Source organism: Saimiri boliviensis, chromosome 2 (assembly GCF_048565385.1).
Source record: "Saimiri boliviensis isolate mSaiBol1 chromosome 2, mSaiBol1.pri, whole genome shotgun sequence".
Classification (NCBI taxonomy): Eukaryota; Metazoa; Chordata; class Mammalia; order Primates; family Cebidae; genus Saimiri; species Saimiri boliviensis.
In genome coordinates, this window is record NC_133450.1 from 171,799,971 (window position 1) to 171,819,942 (window position 19,972).

Genomic DNA, 19,972 nt, shown 5'->3' on the forward strand with positions numbered 1-19,972 from the left:
TGAATTCGGGCAAAAATAATGTTCCCAGGCATTATTTATTATCAGTGGGACCTTATCCTGTGCTGGCCCCCATGTGCAAAGGCAGCAATGTGGGATTTATTTTATTTATTTGTTTGGGAGTTTATTCTCCCTCGTGCCCCAGGTAGTAAGGAGACAATTGAGCATTCTTGTATAAGATGGTGGGTAAATACTGATGGTCTTTTTTTGATAGAGAATTCTGCATTGTATGTTTGGATTATACAAAAGTAACAAAAACAACAGTTCTTACCACAGAGTCTTATTATCTGGCTGAGCTTTTATACAGTTCAAGCCTTATTATTATTTAATTAATATGTTTGGATTATACAAAAGTAACAAAAAGAACAGGTCTTACCACAGTGTCTTATTATCTGGCTGAGCTTTTATACAGTTCAAGCCTTATTATTATTTAATTATTAAGATTTGAGAGGATTACTTGAGAAAAGCACAGTACTTGAGGTCTGCAAAAATTAATGAGCCTTCCAATTATGTGTCTTTTTTCCTGGAAATGACTAAGGCATTGGGGAATAATTTCCATTGATGTGAGGCGGCCAAAATGCATAAAGAAATATATTGCATTGGCATGTAGGTTTAAACTTGCCTGGATGGTTTGATTCTACAGGTTACCAGCTGACATCGGCTGAGTGCTACGATCTGAGGAGCAGCCGCGTGGTTGCTGACCAATACTGTCACTATTATCCAGAGAACATCAAACCCAAACCCAAGCTTCAGGAGTGCAACTTGGATCCTTGTCCAGCCAGGTCAGTCAAATTCACTAGTTCATTTGTCATAAACATAACTCAAGTTCCAAATAAGTCTCTTAAAATGAAATGTTTTAATTAAAAATAAAATGAAATTACACATAAATAAGTGTTACTTTCCAGTGTCCCTTTCTAATCATGTGTTATTAGTACCCATGCTCCTGCTCTTGCTGTTAAGCAAGGCCATCTCAGAGTCTACCAACTTTGCTTTTATAAAGCAGTAGGTGACGTGCTCTTCAGAGTCATTTTCTCTTCTGATTTCCTTTCATCCTGCTTCCTTGCTTCTTTCCTTAACAAGGTCCAGGCTAATGGACCACTCAATGTTCTTTTTGCTTGTTTGTTTTTGTTTTGTTTTATGTTTGAGATGGAGTCTCCCTCTCACCCAGGCTGGAGTACAGTGGTGTAGTCTTGGCTTACTGCAATCTCCACCTCCTGGCTGAAGTGATTCTCCTGCCTCAGCCCCCCGAGTAGCTGGGATTACAGGTGCCTGCCACCACGCCTGGCTAATTTTTTGTGTTTTTAGTAAAGATGGGTTTCACCACGTTAGTCAGGCTGGTCTCGAACTCCTGACCTCAGTCAATCCACCTTCCTTGGCCTCCCAAAGTGCTGTAATTACAGGCATGAGCCACCATGCCTGGCCAATGTTCTCAACCAATGTGATGGCACAACATTCTCAGGATTTTTTCCATTTTATCTCTGTTCCTGATCAGGGACATGAGCAGAGCAGACCATATTTCAGGGCTACAACTGATCCCTTCTAGCCTGTCCCCACTGATTACATAGAGTCAAAACCAACCTTAGAAGAGTTCTGCTGCCTTTGAACACACTCAGTCTTTGCTAAAGAGAAAATAGAACTTACTCCCAGTAATCAGATTCTCAAAAGTTCTTTTAAATTAGAAGCTTTAGATGGGCACTTGACACTTTCACACATGATTATTTGCTTTTTGGAAACTACAATTAACCCTCAGATTATTTGCAGGGTCAAAGAATCTGCCTGATGAATGAAATATCTCAGGTGATGAGTAATCGTGGAAGTGCAGGTCAAGCATCTTTTCATGGCTGTAACATTTGCCTCTGGAATCACAGCACTTGCTGGTGATTCTCTTTAGTATAAAGTAACTTACTCATCCTCAACTTAGAAAACGTTAAGAAAAGCCTCCCCCTACAAAAGCAGTCATGAATACTAAATGATAAAGATTCATTTTCAAACTCCTTGGATTTTTGAGAAACACCTCAATGTTTTTTTTTTAAATCATAGTATACTAATTATGTATGCATAAAAAGAAAGCTTCAACTCATTAAAATATGACTTGGGCAATGTTGATGTCAGTCATTCTATTTTAAGGTTATAAGCAATGCAATTTTAGTTTTTGTTTTCTGCCATTAATTCCTTAAGGTGTATGTTTCTGTACTCTTCTATATTTATATTTATGAATGCTAAGTTCTACATGTAATATGAAATTGCTGTTATTAATTAATTCATAGGAACCATATAACCTACCTCATAAAAGTGAACTCAGAATAACAGGTTTTCATTAAAGGAACAAAAAGAATAGATATTTTGTAACCGTAAAATTTAGGCAAAGTTTAATTTAGCATCATATTACACCAGAAAATTATATACTAAAAATTGGATACAATATAAAAACTGAATAAGGTGTTGAAATTGTGGTTGGATTTCTTTATTTTGGAAATCTTAACGGTTTGAAGTTTTTTAGCCAAGACAGTTATAACCCATGCAATTTGATTTCATTTTAAAATTATTCTACTTATACTTTTTTATGCATACCTGTAATAAGAAGACCAATGTGCAAAAGGCATAGTTATCCTAATTCAGAGAGGTCAAGTCAGCCCTAGAGAGACCTTGAAAGTCTTTTACACATTTCCATGAAAATTTGTACATGTATTTCTAGGAGAAATTAGAGCTTCAGTTCCCACAACTTTATAAAGCTTTTTCCCACTAAGAAAAAATCATCAATTAAAAGATGGTCATGGAAGGGAGTTGTGTGAAACAAAAGCATTTTGTTAACAATTTGAAGGAAGTGTTTATAATTAGAAAACTTTACTCATTCTTTCTGGCCTCTCACTTTTACCTCTGACTTGTCTGTTGGAGAAACATTTTTGGCCTATTTCTTATTACCCCAAGCAAAAGGCCATTCTACAGTAAAAGAAGTCTGCCTGTGCAGTTTATGCCTTTTCTATGTCCTGTGTTATTTTAAAACATTTAATACAGCACATGGATAAATGTTGGGACAGGTGAAAAAGAAACACATGAAGAAAGATAAGTGAGAAAAGGAAAAAGAAAAAATAAGAGGCAAATGTCAGGAAGCTGATTTTTTATTGAAGAAGTAATTAGACAAAACTGAGCAGTAGGAAAGCTCTAAGGGATAGCTGCTTCAGGAAATGAAAGTATGCTACTCTGAGGTTAAGATACTTCAGGAATTACCATGAAATTCACTGAACTCTTTTGCATACCTAAGATTAAGGCAACTCTTCTGAATTCTAAGAGAAAATGAGAAGTCATCATCTAAGAAAAGTAGATAGAAGAGACTCCATAAAATAGATTTCCTCTTCCATCAGACATCACAAAATCAAACTCTGAGGGAGCTGTTTTCTTACCCAGATTTCATGATCTAATGGTAAAATCAAGAGTGAAGAATGACATTCAACCAACACTTTTGCATCTAAATTTAGAAATTCCCAAAAGGTAAAACCAACATTCTTGGTATAAAGTCACATATTTTTAGTTTCAAAAGAGATTTATTATATCTAGCCCCTGAGATATTTATTCATTTTTCCTGAATCACATTAGGATTTTTACCTATTATGGCATTTATAAGTAAAGTCCCTTGTAAGAAGAGGGAAGGAAAAAAATAAAAAATAAAAAGTAATTTTTTTTAAAGCAAAGTCCCAGTTAGATAGCCCACTTTATTCCCTATCAAAGCTTGTAAGTGCCATTGACAGCATCAAACAATGAAGTCTATTACCTTATATTTATTAATTCACCCTCTGGGTTTCTGTTTTCCCACCCATGAAATTGGAAGAAAGGGTCATTTGTTGTTAAATTGGTGGTTTTCAAACTGTGCCCACAGAACCTGTTGTTCCACAGTTGTTTAAATTTTGTTTTATATATTTTAAAGTATTTTTAAAAATAGTTCACAAAAAATATATTCAAACATGTTAAACAACTAATTTTAACTAATTCACACTAAGTTAAATTATAAAACTTGTAACAATTGCATAAGTGTTGTACAACCAAAGTAAATGCTTTTGCCTTCATCATTAAATTCCTTGGTTATATCTAGTTGAAAAAATAAGTATCCTAAGATTGCAAGGTAAGCTGTAAAAACACTTTTCATTACCAAACACACTCTGTGATAATAAGAGTTTTCTCATTACTACATATGTAATACGAAAACAAAGAAGAAATAAACTAGATTACGGCCACCAGTAGCCATAATCCCTGATAACCACTCATTGTGTTTACCAAACGATCTTCCTTATTCTCTACATTTGAACTAATCAACTAGAATCATAAATATCATCAGCATTGGGTCTATATGTTTTGGTCTTTTACACAATGTAAAGCCTCCCAATGACTGGGATGTTTCTAAGTCACTGCATGTGATTGTGTCCATGGCCCCTTCCAACTTCCAACTCAATGACTGTAAATATCAGTCATTATTTTCGTCTTGGGAAGTTTATAACAGCTTCCTAAATACATGAACAACTTCTAGGAATTGTTTCAAATCGATAGGGAATAGGCAACCAGTGGCATGGAGGGGTCTCAAGAATATCTAACCCACACATCTGTCATTTTTCGGTTCTCATTTTCTTTTCCTTTTGTTCCCACCATCTTCTTTGCTTTCCCATCTCATTTTTGGTTCCTCTTTCTTATACTCACTGACAACATCCACTGGCTTCCATCATGGTCGATTAATTCATCTGGTAGTTCTTGAGGCTGAAGAGGTTGTTGACATCTTGCCTATACTCTTCAAAATAATTTTTATGTTTTCATGGCTTTTTTGCTGATCCTAAATGCTAACTTTAAAATGTTGATAAAAGACTATAATGAAAACAGTGAAACTCACTAATAATCCCCAGTACCCGCAGATAACCTCTGTTAATGCTTTTGCTGGATTTCTTTCCAGTCTTGTCTATAACTCATAACATAATTGAGATCATACTTTATACAGTAGATACTTGGAATTGAATAATTTGGCATTCTTGGTTTTCATTCTTTTGTAAGCAAGCCTGAATATCCATGACATGTAGTAATTCGACCATGCACTGAGGTGGGAATTTAAGTCCACTGGACTATAAGACCAACAATTGAGCCTTGCTGGCTGCCTAGCAGTTTCATCCCAAGAGGCCTTTGTTGCTCTTTGCCGGTGCCATTTGCACAGTCATTTTTCTGAAATATTAAAACACTTTGTTTCCTGGCCAAAAGTGGTCTCAAACAGGGAGCCAAAACTTAATCCTTATACGGGAAGTGAAGAGAAAGTAAAGTATAAAGCTTTCATGACTTTTAGCTAAAATTAATAAGGATTTTCATTAGTGACTTAGAGCTATGACGTCACTAAGCCCATCATATGCTCTGTACACAGTGTATTACATGTTCTACTGGTAGTCCCAACAGGCCTTCCCAGAGATCCAGAGACATACTCCTCCTGCATGTCAGGGATCAGCACGTTTGTTTTCTGCTTCGTACATTTAACGCTATGTTCTGTGTATTCTCCCATGTGACTAAGACATTTAGTCAGATGTAAAATTCTCTCTTATGCCTACCATGCTATAATTATAGCTTCTGTCTTACACCAGGGGAAATTTTTTTGGAATTTATGCAGTGATGTGTGGCATTTTTACCTCTTGGGTGAAAGGTCAGGTCCATCATGTGGCCAGAAAGCCTCAAAGTATAACTCTGTGGTTCAGCAATAACTAAAAAGCCATGGTATGAATTCAGATGATAAACACCTTGATGTTTTCAAAGCAGTTTTAGATGTAAAATATACAACATTTATCCTTACGTAGCTTAGTCTGTGAGATGGTAAGACAGTTAAGACTGTCTGGAGGAAATTGTGCAAGTTACTCTTTGTGAGACAATTGGAGAACCACCTTCGCAGATTTTTTTTTTTTTTTTTTTTGGCACAGACCTTTGGTTTGCCCTTCAAGGCAGTAATGAAGGGGGCTTAAATTGGCAAGAGGTGGACAAGTGAAAAAAGGTCTCATTCATCACACTATCATGGCCACAGTCAGCAAACAAATCTGTTTCTAGCTGAAACTGCATCCAGATTCCCCCTTCCCTCAAGGAATTCAGAGCAGCAGTCCTAAGCAAATGCCCAAACTTGTATACCCCAAGCAGCAATTATTGGCAAGTTCGAGTGGACTTTTTTTTTTTGTCCAGCTCCATTTAGTTTCACAGTAAATTGCATAAATTATATCTGGCCAGGAATCAAAAGAAAAAAGTCTCAGAATTAAATTTTAATGCAACTACAGAGAAATACTCTGCATCAGAACAAGCAGTATGTGTAGTAGGCATGTGAAAAACCTGATTCTCACACTAACTTGATGACCAACTAGTCAATGCCAGTATAACCTGATGTTTAGGAGTGGGAGCTTTGGCATAAAACGTCCTGGTTTGAGACCCTGGCTCTGTCGCTTACTAGTTGAGTAGCCTTTGGCAAATTCCTTATTCCCACTAAGCTTCAGATTTTTCATCCTGTGAAGTGAGGATAATAACAATACTTACCTCATAAAGTTGTCATGGGGAATACATGACATAATACATTTAAAGAGTTAGCACAGTGCCTGACTCATGATAAGCACTTAATAAATGTTAGCTGCAGCAGCTATAATGACTATGATCATGGTTTTGATGATGTTGCTGTTAGCTCAGGGAAACTCCTAAGCTCTGCAGAAGTCGGCTTTCTCACCTGTGAAAGGAAAAGAGAGAACTCCAGAATTTTATATGGGTCATAGCACGTGTCTGTAGTCCCAGCTACTCGGGAGGCAGAGGCAGGAAAATTGCTTGAACCCGGGAGGCAGAGGTTGCAGTGAGCCAAGATCGCGCCACTGCACTCCAGCCTGGCGCCTGGCGACTGGCAACAGAACGAGATTCTGTCTCAAAAAAAAAAAAAAAAAAAAAAAAACAAGATAGTTCTCTGTTGTTTTAACAACAGGAGCTATAAGTCCTAGGAAAATATGATCTTGAGAGTAAATCACATTTATCAGATTTTTAAAATATAATGATCACAAGAAATTAAGATAACTGGCAACTCCTGAAGTCTCCGTTAACAAGTGTCTGATAACCTCTGCTTTACCAGCTATAAGACATTGCCATTTAATTTATGTGGGATTTATGCCAGGTATGTCTCCAAAAAAAGCTGAGTGTAAGGATAAGAAAATGGTCAACTTGTTTAGTAATCACAGTATAATGAAATGTTTTCTTAATTACGAAGGTATTTTAGTTTTACTCCAGTAAGTAAATGATTTAGAAAAGTAACTTCTTACCTTTTGATCAACCTCATTTAAGTATACTATTTTGTGCAGCTAATGAGTAAACAATAAGAAAAACATACCCGTAAAATCTCATTTCCACATTCATGCATTATTCATAATGAGATAAATGCAGCAAAGATAGGGTGCTTCTTAGAATGGATGATCATATCCTTCCCATGCTTATACACACACCACACATCATCGGACAATCACAGAATCAACTATAACTCAGGTATCTTGGAAATTCAATTTTCTACAAAGCCAGATCATCCCTAATAATAATATCACTTCTGGTAGTACATTTCAAAGTTTTTTAAAGTGTAATTATTTGTGTAATTCTTAAGGCCTGTGAGTTAATAGAGTAGGTATTGTTACCATCCTGATTTTTAACTTCAGTCACTCAGTTTGTAGCCACAGACTTTACTAGCTAAGTAACTTCTTATCTAGGCCTGAATTTTGCCATCTATAAAATAAATATTCCTGTCAGAGAATAACTGAGAATTCATGAGATAACATAGGTAAAGCCCTTAGGAAGGCGCCAAGCCCTCACCAAACATCAGCTATCATGATTAAACGGAGACACAGACTGCTAAAACAACTCACCCAGTGTCACTTCTGTTTGAAGTTCATAAGGTGCCTTCACCATTATTTTTCTTGGTATTACAATCCCTAGGTTAGCAGGTCAGGTGTTGTCACCTGTATTTTACAGATGAAAAAAATTGAAGCCCAAAGAGATTAAGTGTTAGGGCCACTTGGCAAAAGCAAGCTGGGATGTGGATCTAAGTTCTTCCAGTACCACAGCCTCTCCTATGCTACGTAAAGGCAGGCAACCTGATCCCGGGTGCAGCCTTCATGCCATCAAATCCCACGGTCATCCTTGTTCTCCACAATGCCTTCACCAACCTATGAGACCTGGTTCCAACCCAGTGGAGAACAGCAAGGACAGCACAAAAACGCTAACCATATCAGTGCCAAGTCTGGGTGTTTGAATTGACCGCATACTCAGGTTAGGCAAGCCTCTTTCATGTAAGTGTAAATACTGATGTTTACTCAAATCAACCAACGGCTTAATCAGTCAGTACAGAAAGAAGTAAACAAAGACCAAGGAAATATTAGTTTCACTTATTTAAAAGCAGTTTAGAAATTACAGACCTTAATACCAAGAACATTTAACCCCAGAAATGTAGATGTGAGGAAGGGTTCGATGATTTGACCCAAAATATTAAAACTCTTTAGTATTTAGTTTATTATAGAAAATGAATTTATGTCCCCAAAAAACTGTTTGTTTTCAGATCTGCATAAAGCAGACTTCTTTTCATCTGGTTCCATTGGAAGCCCAGATAAATGAATGTTGCTGCTTAGTTTATGGTTTTTTGTTTATGGGACTTAATTACAGAATATTTTCGGATTTGCTGGATCCCAACTTGCCTCTGTAAATGTTAGAGAAATTCTCTGCATTTTAAGAAATCATGAAGTGTTACAGGAGGAGAAATTTTGAGAGAATTATCTTAGTTCAGTGGATTTCGCACTGTGGTCCACTAAGCTCTGAGTTCTGCCCTCAGCAGCCGCTAGGAAGGGGCAGTTAAGATAGAGTCCAGTGGCGTGGATTTCCAGGCACCTACTCTTACTTCACCTTAAAACTTCCGATCTCATCTAGGACTAAGACTTTGCAGATGGCCAATCCTTGATGTAAGGTACTCAAAGTTACACAGAAAAAAGATAGCAGAGAGGAGTACTGTCCTTCCAATGCCCAGTCTCTCTTTTCTTCATTATGGCCAGATCCTCCATGCTTTGCTACTCATGAAAGAACAAAGTGCTTGTATCTCTTCCAGCTTTTATTACTTCTCTCCTGCCCTCTTCTAAACTGTTGCTTAGAAATAGGCTAGTTTCCATTGCCCTGAGGTTGTCCAGAGAAGATAGACCACCATTTTCTATACCAGAGACCTTTCTGCTACACACAGTTTCATTCATTTTTTAAAAATCTAGTCACCTATTTTGTAAAAGCTTCTGTGCTTGGTGCCATGGCAAAGACAAAAACGAATCAACTAGAGTCTGGGCCCCGACACTGTCCAGGGCAGGTTGAGTTGTTCAAAGCAGTGTGGTACCTGAAAGACACACGAGAAAAAGAGATCTTTTTAAAAGCTTTCAGAATTATTTCTGGGAGATAGCCAATGAAAAGATACAGAGGTAAGCCAAGCAGGATAGAAGCAGAGTTGTCACTAATCTGTCCTTTCTCTGCTTCCATCAGCCAATCACCCCTGCTTGCCTGGACAGCCTTCCTACACTGCCAGGCCAGTCTCTGCATCAGACTGCCCTCTCTCAAAGATGGCAGGGCCAGCAAAAGGCAAGGCATGGGATTGAACATGTGCACAACAGTGGCAGCTTGGGAGTTTTTTCCCTCCTTTCCCAACTAGGTTTTAACCTTGTTTTTGCTTTTATGTTTTAATTTTGGATGGAGTTGCATTCCTTGCCTTTGCATCTGTGCACTGATAACATAATTTCACTCAGTGATTATTGACTAATCACCTATGTGCAGAGCACTGTCCTAAGAGATGCAATAAAGAACTAATACAGGTTCTGCCTCATGGTGATAAACTAAAGAAAAACTTGTGCAATAGTTAGAAGTTAGTACAGTTGGCCTTAGTATCCATGGGGGATTCCAGGACCCACCCCATCCCCACCTCCACGTATACCAAAAGCCACAGATGCTCAGGTCCCTTCCTTATGTAAAGTGGTGTATACAGCGAGAGACCTATATACACCCTCGTTGTACTTTAAATCATCTCTGGATCATGTATACATTATAAAAGGTTTATGACATGTAAATAATTGTTACACTATAATGTTTAGGGAATAATAATGAGGGAAAACGTCTGTACATATTGAGTACAGATGCAACCATCCATTTTTTTCTTCAAATATTTTCACGCTGTAGTTGAATCCACAGATGCAGGACCCATGGATACAGAGCGCCAACAGTATACAGTTAAAAGTGAGGAGAGGAGTTAGTATTAGGGGTGTTGAGAAGAAAGAGAGAGAATTTCTGGCTAGATGTTAAGAGAGAAAATAGGCAAGAATTTAGGAGAAGTAGCATTTGACTAATAAATTTCACTGGGTATTATGGAAACACGTCAGTCTTCTAAATGGTGAAGTGGAATATCAGGTGTTTTAGCAGCGATGAGTAGGCTGGATTGATCTGTTAGGAAACTGGTGTGAAAACGCCCAAACTTGTGTCACCAGGAGATCTACTTGGCAAACATTGCTGGTGTTGAGATGACAACTGGAAGAACTGAGTGGTGAAGATAGCCCCAGTGTACAGTGGGTAGGAGAGAGGCTGCGCCTGAGTGGTAGTCATGACCACAAGAGAAGAAGCAGGACCAAATAGTGAATTGCCTGGGATGCACTGAGCTCGAAAAGCCTAGAGCCCATTCGGTTATCAGGAAATCAGAAATGAAGATTTGCAGTTCCGGAGAAGAGGCAAGAGGTCATGAGAGATTAGCTGAGAGAAACCCTTGAAACCATAAAAGGATCCCTATGTAGCCCGTTTTCATTATAAAAAGAACAGCACCCCAGTAAATTAGGTGCCAGTGGAGTTAACTACTTTAGGATTTTTCTCGTAGAGAGAGATGTGTCACAATAGTTACATTCTACGACTGAGCAGTGTGAGCCCAATTTTGGCTTGTTTTTCTTTAACACCGGGGACACCGTTCTAAAGTAGCATCTCAGATTACTTCTGCACAGACTCAATGATCTTGAAGTGACACGTGGAATTCGAGGTGATGGCCTCATTTTATCCACTTACATCATAGTTCCAAAGTTTCTGTCTTACGCCTTCTTAGATTTGAATTTTGTCATACTTGAATATTCTAATTGCTGTGATTGTAAAAGGTAACATATTATAGAAAGCTTAGAAAACAGAAAAACATTTAAAAAGAAAGCAAAAAGTACTCATAATCCAAAGAAGTAACAAATCAGTGAGTTTTTTTATATGTGTATGTATATATATATACATGTAAACAAATGTGTATATTCCATGTGTCACATAAACATATGTTATGAAAATGCATAGATACATATACCATCCATATATTTCCTAGTATTATAGATCATATTATACATTCTATTTCATATTCAATTATTAGTTGATATTAGATTTGAACATTTTTCTATGTCATTAAAAATGATTAAAAAGCATTATGTTCCTGTGCTGCATAATGTTTCATTTTACGGACTTGACCTAACACTGAGTCATTCTCACGAATTATGATTGGACAATTCAGTAAGGTGTGTATTTTGAGAGGAAGAGGTGGGATGCCTTTTCTTCTTATACCACATTACTCCAGAATGATCACTTTCTCATGCTCATCTTCTCTTCTTACCACCGCAACCCCTGATGATGGAGTTGTTAGATGGAGTCATGTTACCACCCAATATAAGAGAAACAATGTAGGAAGTGCATGTGTGGTGGTCAGTATAGTGAAGGCAGTGCAGAATGAGTTTTACTCCCAAGCCAACTGTTTCTTCTATCTTTTCCCTCTGTGATTATTTTTTAAAAATCATTTTAGCCTCCTTCACCAGTCCCCACCTATTCAGATGCATGTCTGAACGCATGCATACATGCACACATACCCCTATCAAGACCTAAACATGGGAGAACTTCTTAAAGTCCCTCAATTATTACCGCTTTTTTCATCATTATTCATGATGCACATTTTGCCTAAGAAAAAAAGTAAGCAATGGGTAAGCAATTGGAAGTTAACTTTAGGCAAGCTTGCTTCCCCCCGTGTTGGTGTATTGAAAGGCTAGGGCCATGGCGTGAACCCGGGAGTGAGCTGAGCCCATGTACACGAATATGCATTAGCAGGACTGGACAGAGCACCATTGTTTTGATATCTTTCTGTTTTCACAGGTGCTATAGAGTCATTTTACGAGTCTTCACCATGACCCATGTCATAGAAAGACAAATATAGCTATAGTTTTGCTGAATCCAGGTTTCAAGCTCCTTGTTCAAACAAAAACATAATTTCTAAATCGGTCCAAAGCAAAGTTCAACATCTTGAATTCTGTACACTCTCCCTTTTATTCTCCTTCACTTCAGCTTGTCTCCTTCAGTGTTACTGTCTCCGTTTTAAATATCATCAGCTGATAAATCAGTTGACAGAGCTGCAACCGTTTATTCTAATATTGAAGATGACAAATTACAGCCATAAATTTTTTCAGGAGAGAAGGCAGTGGTAGGCATGTCTACATTTAGAAATTGATGTAGCATGAATAAAGATACCAGAGAAGGTAAAACAGAACTTCAGAATCAATTTGATGTATTCCTTAATCGACTGCTATTGGATAACAGTGTATGTACAGACTTCCTAGAAGGACTGTGGAAGATGATTGGCATTCTTTAAAATATAGTCATTTTAGAAAAAAAAAGTCCCTTTGTTACTAGATGTAGGAATGATTCTTACTACATGTTAGAATGATTCTAACAAAAGGAAGGATTCAGCTTTCACCTGATTTCTTATTTCAGAAGAAAGTAGAATAATTAAAAAAAAAAAACAGAAAAGTTTAAGGGCTGTTCATTTCATCCTTGTGTAAAGAACAGTAGGATTGTGAGCATTGCCAAAAGGCAGCATCCCATTTCTTTCTTTCTTTCTTTCTTTTTTTTTTTTTTTTTGAGACAGAGTCTCACTTTGTGTCCGGGCTCCAGGCTGGAGTGCAGTGGCACAATCTCAGCTCACTGCAATCTCTGCCTCCTGGGTTCAAGCAATTCTCCTGCCTCAGCCTCCCGAGTATCAGGGGACTACAGGTGTGCACCACCACGCCCAGCAATTTTTGTATTTTTTAGTAAAGATGGGGTTTCACCATGTTGGCCAGGATGGTCTCGATCTCTTGACCTCATGATCTGCCAGCCTTGGCCTCCCAAAGTGCTGGGATTATAGGTGTGAGCCACCGCACCTGGCCCCCATTTCTTATACATTGTTACTGAACATTAATACACACACACACACACACACACACACTCACACGAAAATTTTGTCACACAAATGAGTGTAAAGAACTTACACAAATAAATACAGAAAATTTAGTTATGTAAAATAAATAAGTTAGTACTCCAGTGACTTTCTCTCCTGGGAATAGATAGCCTCCTTAATCGCTTTGTTTCTTATTTTTTAAAAAACAGGATTTGACTTCTCTCGTGTATCCCCCTATCTTTTGGTAATTTCTTCAGAAACTATGCAGGCCCCTTTATCCCTCTCCATCTCCTTCTTACTTTTCATCATCTCCAGCCAGTGCGATTTTAATCTTTGTGATCCACACTCATAGCTGACTCGTTCTACCCAAACACCTGGGTTTGCTAGCTGTGTTTTATAAACCTGCTATACCATCCTGTATCAGAGAAATGAATGAAAATGGAAGTCTTCATTTATATTGAATGTATAGATATTATATAGATGTATAAATATATACACATCCATCTATCCCAGAGGCACAGATACAATACATGAGTCCCTTCAGTACCCCAAAGAGGGGCATTCTGTCATTTATCAGTTGCAGCGTAAGCATCTTCCATGTAGGCACTCCCATGCTCCGCATCTGGCGTCACCGTCTCCCGCTCTTGATGAAGGTGCTGTTGCACTAGTGGTCTTATCCAAAACCCATGAATCATTAGTCCTCCGCCACCAGAAAACTGGGTCTCCGCAGGGACCACCAGTCTTAGAGACTTTAGTTGAAATCAGTGAAGTGGGTTAGAGTAGTTTCTTGGCATCCTAAAAGCCTCCAAGAACCGCCACACAGCCTGTGATACATCTTGTGGACCCTGAGCATCCACTCTGTCTCTAAACCTTACAGGTTCCCCAGGGCCCTAGAGGTACTAACAAGCCATGGCAATCGCAACCATCACTGCAATAGCAGTTAACACTGTATAATATTTTTTAGACAAAAAAAAAAAAAACTTTTCATAGTATCTCATTTTAACTGCCTACCTTAATTTTGGTAGTAAATTTGCCTTTGCTAATAGTTGCCTACCATGTTCAGTAGTTTCCCCCTCCCCTTATAAAATACCCAAGTGGCTACTTTCCAGGTATTAGTGAATTCCCTAGATCTGCCAAGAGAAGAAACCTGTTTGCTAATGCAGTCACCTAGTATTGTCAATTCTTAGGTACATATTCTCCTGCTTGAGTAGCTCTCTCTTTCATCAGAAGTGAGACAGTTACTGTAACTGCTTGGTGAGCATCTGGAAGTAACATGAATAATGATGATAATAATAATGACCTCACAGGATGTATAATTTGGGGATTAAAGAACATTTACAAGCTTATTGTGTCATAGTTAATGATGAGGTGCCAAGTTTTCTTGCCACCACCCTTTGCAGTGGTATTTCCTGCTTGGATCAGAGAGCTAATTATAGTAAATGGTGCCCTTTCAAAGAACTCACCCCATCCTAAAGCATATGCTGGCATAAAGATATCAAACTGTTTTAGTGTTGTTTTTCAGATACAGTTTATTAATGTTATTTTGCATTTGTATTAAAAATCTGTATAATGTAATCATTTAGTGTTTATTTTATTGTGTGTACCTTCTACTCAGAGGGTTGGCATTATTGTTCCTAACAGTGACGGATACAAGCAGATCATGCCTTATGACCTCTACCATCCCCTTCCTCGGTACGTAAATCAATCATCCTGATGTTAGAATTAGCAAATTAGTCTTCTGCTGCTTATCTATATTTAGAGATATACATAGAGAAATTCTGTGTTTTTAAGATGGTAGATGGTATATTTTGCAATCCATTCTGAATTCTGCTTTTGAATAATACTAGCCTGTTCAGACTGTAAGCTTATCGTTCAAAAACGGTTTTAAGGTAGAATCATATTACACTGGAGCGAACGCGGTAATTCGCTGTGATTAGATACAGTGTACAGGTTTATGTTATGTCTTGCTTTCTCTCCCTTTGTCCTTCTCTATTTTTCCTCTCAATAGGACCCTAGTCATTAAGCACTGTTGCTAACTGTTAAACAAACACTGCCTGAAGTATTATTGCACTACCACTAACATGGACTTCCAGATGTAATGCTATTCTGCATATGGGCTTTAAAAGTCCACTTTTTATTTCAAAGAAATTGTAATTAAGCACAAAAGGCAATTTTCTATATTCTTATTATTCAGAACATTTTGGGGGTTGTTTTTCCTAAACAAAATCCAATGTGCTGCATTGCTTTTTTAAAGTACAGTACTTTTAAAAACTAGAAAATATAATGAAAGTAAGCCAGGAACTTTTAAAAGAAATTGTTCTCTTTGTAATATATTCATATGAAAACTGGAGAAGCTGAAAAATGTGCTAGCTACTGAGTGTACCGCCTGCCACATTGGAAACAGCTCCACAGATAGCAGAAATTAAAACTGGGATTGAAGTAGACCTATGCTCTATTTTCTTTGCTTATTTGGCCCTTGTGGGAATCAGCTGCTTTTTAGAACCAAAGGTTTAAATCTGATCATAATTGTTTGGAGTAATCTACAGTAGCCTGCTCCATTCAAACTAAACCAAACCCAGAAAATAATTTTATTTTGAACTGTAAAGGTTTAATGGAAAAATTTCCAAATACCTAATGAATTAGAATCCAGATGGCGGTCCCTCAAAGTCATCTAGTGCAGCTCCCCATTGATGCTTCATTCTCCCATTCCTTCCTCAACAATCACAACCATAGACCACAGAAATGTTAACATATGTATTAATGCAAATATGCATTCATCTATTCAATGCATACATATTCACACATTTATATACGCATCTATCAATGTTTGTGTAATACATGTATATAAATGAAAGTTGTCATCTAGCATCTACTTAAATATGTCTAGTGACTGGCTTTCACCTAATGATCACATATAGGAAATGAATTTGACTTATACTAGATATACTTGTCGCTTTTCTTGTTATTTTAAATTCTTTCACTATGTGGCTATGTCATTAGTCAGCTCCCTCCTACTTTCCTATGAAAAAATGTTAATGAAAATACCAAAAGATTAATTTAACTGAACCAAGAGTTCATTTGGTTTCAATATCTGTATCTGTAAAATCAATGTTCATAGAATACATGTATCTGTTTGTATGAAAGCCATACATTTCATTATTTCAAGATAAAGGTAAAGTTGGACATCAGGAATGAGCAACATCAAGTGTATGTTTTTCCTGAAATGGCAATTCCTAGATTGCTGTTTTATCTGTGATCTCTCTTGTTTATCTTTCTCTGGCATAACTAATACCTATATTAAGTTAAAATTGATTTCTTGTAGATTGGGATTTTCCCCAAATACCCAAATTCCAATGGAATATTAAAATGATCCTCCTGGGTGTTTGTACCTTGTCCTTGTGTACACTCTTGGCATATCCATATATCACAGTGGGAAAGAACAATGAACTTTATTTTTTTACCCCCTTGTATGTCTGATACTGAACTAGTTCTAAAGTTATATATTCAGCTTTACTGACAAAGGCTTAGTAAATGGAAGCTATTTCTACAACTATGTTTTCATTCATAAGAAGAATGGAGGCTCAAAAATGGTTCTCAAATGGCAGCTACCTACTGATCACGGCAATTTAAATTATTTAAATGAGGTTAAGAACACAAGTATAGATATAAAACACAATGAATATATTTTTAGCTTGTTCTTTCCTGCTTTCAGTCTTTGACTGTAGCACATATCCAGATATAATATGAGAATGTAGTCTGAATAATTATATTGATTTTTAATTAACATATGCCACTCTGCTGCATCCTGCTTAATTTGAGGATTTCTTAAACACACTGTGTGTTTAAAAAAAAAAAAGTAAAAGCCAAAAGAGTTTAAATGATACAAAAATTTATTCAGTGTTCTCCAGGACAAGACTCTTGGATATGTCTTTTTTTATTCTGAGCACTTACCTGATTACCATCTTCAGATCTCCTGACATGCTCTGTCTCAGCTTTTGTTACACTTTCTTTAAAACACACAGACATGTTTTGCTTCAAAATTCCACATAACCCTATTCTTATATAAGGATTCACATGACAATTTTCTACATGTATAACTGTAGTTGTATGCTGGAACCATAGTATAAATTTTTGGAATAATATTAGCCTCATTTGTCTTTCTATGATCACTGACATTGAAAAAGATACTTATTGCTATTTGTGAAATTCTACTATGGTTAGGTCCAAGTGCTGAGACAGAAATTAATCACTCTCCCTTTAATAGGGTCAAGCTTAGGAATTTTAGAGTACCAATTAGAAACTGTGCTCTTTTATGGCATCTTAATATTCTAAGTGATTAAATGTGCATTTAAGAACATATTCCTACTTCACTGTCAGATCAAATCTAATGTGAATACATACTTATGTATTCAACCCAACTTTAATCTGAATCAGGCCTGTTATTCACCTCCAGAAGGAAGCCCTCCAGAGATTTACGCGGAGACTAAGGAGAATTGGTCTTACCCATTGGGAAGAGAAACTCTCTACAGAGCTACTTTATTCTCTTAAAAGAGATCAGAAAGTCTCCCAAGGGCCAAACAGAGGGCCTCAGTTTCCCCGTAATGACATTTTCTTACATGTCTCCTGGGGAAATACACATAGGAAAATATTATATCTGGCAGCACGTCTTGGCTTTTGGCAGTAGAGTTAACAGTTGTTGCCTAAACTTGAACATTGCATAGAAAATGTGAAGGAAAGCCCTTTGTAACTAGAAAAAAACACATGATTTAGGCTCATGCAGAAGAGAAATCAAGCTCACAATGTACACAGAAACCTGCTTACACAATAATTAATGTCTCAATGGTGTGCCTCTGCAATATTTTAAAATTGTTAACTATTCAAATGGATCAACTCGGTGACATTTTGTTTCTCTCATTAAAATTATATCTCTCATAATTCTAAGAGAAATCTTAAATCTCCTTAGCAATCCTCATCGATAAGCAGAATATATGCAAAAAGACAAGCTCAACTCACTCAGTCCCCATGTTTCTGTTTTTAGAAATTCTACATTCTCTAAATCTACGGGAGGAGAGAAAAGAATATGGCAAAGATATCTCTCTGCATCTGGGACCTAATGCTTCAGAGCTGTGTAAAGCTCTGAAAAAAAAAAAAAAAAAGCACTGGAAGTCTTTTAAATATTATTGACAATATTGTTATTTTCTACCTTACTTAACTATATGTCTAGATTCAGATGCCGTTAGCCTTCCAACCAAAACCAAACCTCTTCACAGTTCCAAGAGTTCTTTACTGGAGGAACTCTAGCTACCAGTATCCCGCAACATTTAGGGATTGCTTAGATAAACACTTTGGCTCCTCAGCTTAATGATAGTACAGTTTGAACATCAGAATTGTGCTGAATCTACGTAGCCCCAAAGCTGATGATTGCAGAAGCAAAGGAGAGAGTCTTTTGTTTATCTTTATCTTTTATGAGCTTCTCCTCATAATATGTTCTTTTTTTAAAAAAACCATAATTATTACATTGAAAATAATAAGTATCAGCAGGTGCCAACTATTAGTGTTAACTGAGTACACAACTTTAGTCTTGAGATGGATACTTAATGGTTTAATGAAAATAAATTTTATATATACATATCTTGAAACTATGGGAGAAGGACAGAACTATATCCTACATCTTCTGAGTAGGCTGCAGACAGCACATACATCTTTGTGGACAGCTCTCAAAACTGTAATGGCTTGCATTTGCATAGAGCATCACGGTTTACAGAGCCCTTTTGCCAACACTGAATCCTTCTCTCTTGCTCTTCAGATTTCAGGCAATAGATGGCTCTTGGTTCTCTGGACCTTAGCCTCTCAGAACCTGATTTTACCAATAGGCACAGGGAATGGGTTGGTCGACTGGTCACTGAGGAGGCTTAGCAATGTGCCTGTCTGCCCTGATGACTCCCCTTGCTTCTGTAGGTGGGAGGCCACCCCATGGACCGCGTGCTCCTCCTCGTGTGGGGGGGGCATCCAGAGCCGGGCAGTTTCCTGTGTGGAGGAGGACATCCAGGGGCATGTCACTTCAGTGGAAGAGTGGAAATGCATGTACACCCCTAAGATGCCCATCGCGCAGCCCTGCAACATTTTTGACTGCCCTAAATGGCTGGCACAGGAGTGGTCTCCGGTAACTGTGCCTTCTTTCTTTGTTCATTAGGAGAGTAAGTCCACTCTTCCCTCTCATCATCATGGCCCCTCCGGGTTCCCTGTGCAGCTCCACACTCTTCTTGAGGTGTCTAGAAGCCTACCAGCTTAGCTCCTGGAGTAGGAATGCCCCAAATCCAGCATGACCAAAAGTAAATGATGTTTTTTTAAAATGTCTTTCTTCAAGTTTCTTCAAGAAGCCTCTATTGTTCCCCAGATAATGTTCCCTCAAATGGCAAGGGGAAGCAACTGCCTTTCAAGGGTAATTGAGGCTGAATAACTGATCCTGAGTCTGTGAAAGCTGCTTTGATGATAGAGCTCAGTAGAGCAGAAGTTTGATTTCATTTTTTATGTATTATGCTTTGTATCCAAAAGGGTCTAAGTGGATTAATATTAAAACTGTGTATATTAGTCATTGGAGGGGGGGAGATGAATGAGAGTAGCACAAAAATTAAAATTAGAATGAAGATCATTAAAACAAAAAAAATTATAGATGTTAGGAAACCTGTTTTAATTAAACGTAAAATGTCATTCAGGGTTTCCTGA

General features: G+C 37.5%; 1 protein-coding gene across 4 annotated transcripts in view; it reads left to right on the plus strand.

The window, feature by feature from the left end:
* ADAMTSL1 (ADAMTS like 1) overlaps nucleotides 1–19,972 on the plus strand; it is a 982,413-nt gene that overhangs the window by 721,539 nt on the left and 240,902 nt on the right. For 3 of the 4 annotated variants that reach the window (XM_074394894.1, XM_074394896.1, XM_003928137.4), the window contains 3 exons: nucleotides 641–779; nucleotides 14,888–14,938; nucleotides 19,205–19,409. In XM_074394894.1, the coding sequence (XP_074250995.1) occupies nucleotides 641–779; nucleotides 14,888–14,938; nucleotides 19,205–19,409 (395 nt within the window). The remainder of the gene's footprint in view (nucleotides 1–640; nucleotides 780–14,887; nucleotides 14,939–19,204; nucleotides 19,410–19,972) is intronic. The other variant, XM_074394895.1, reaches the window with a different exon arrangement.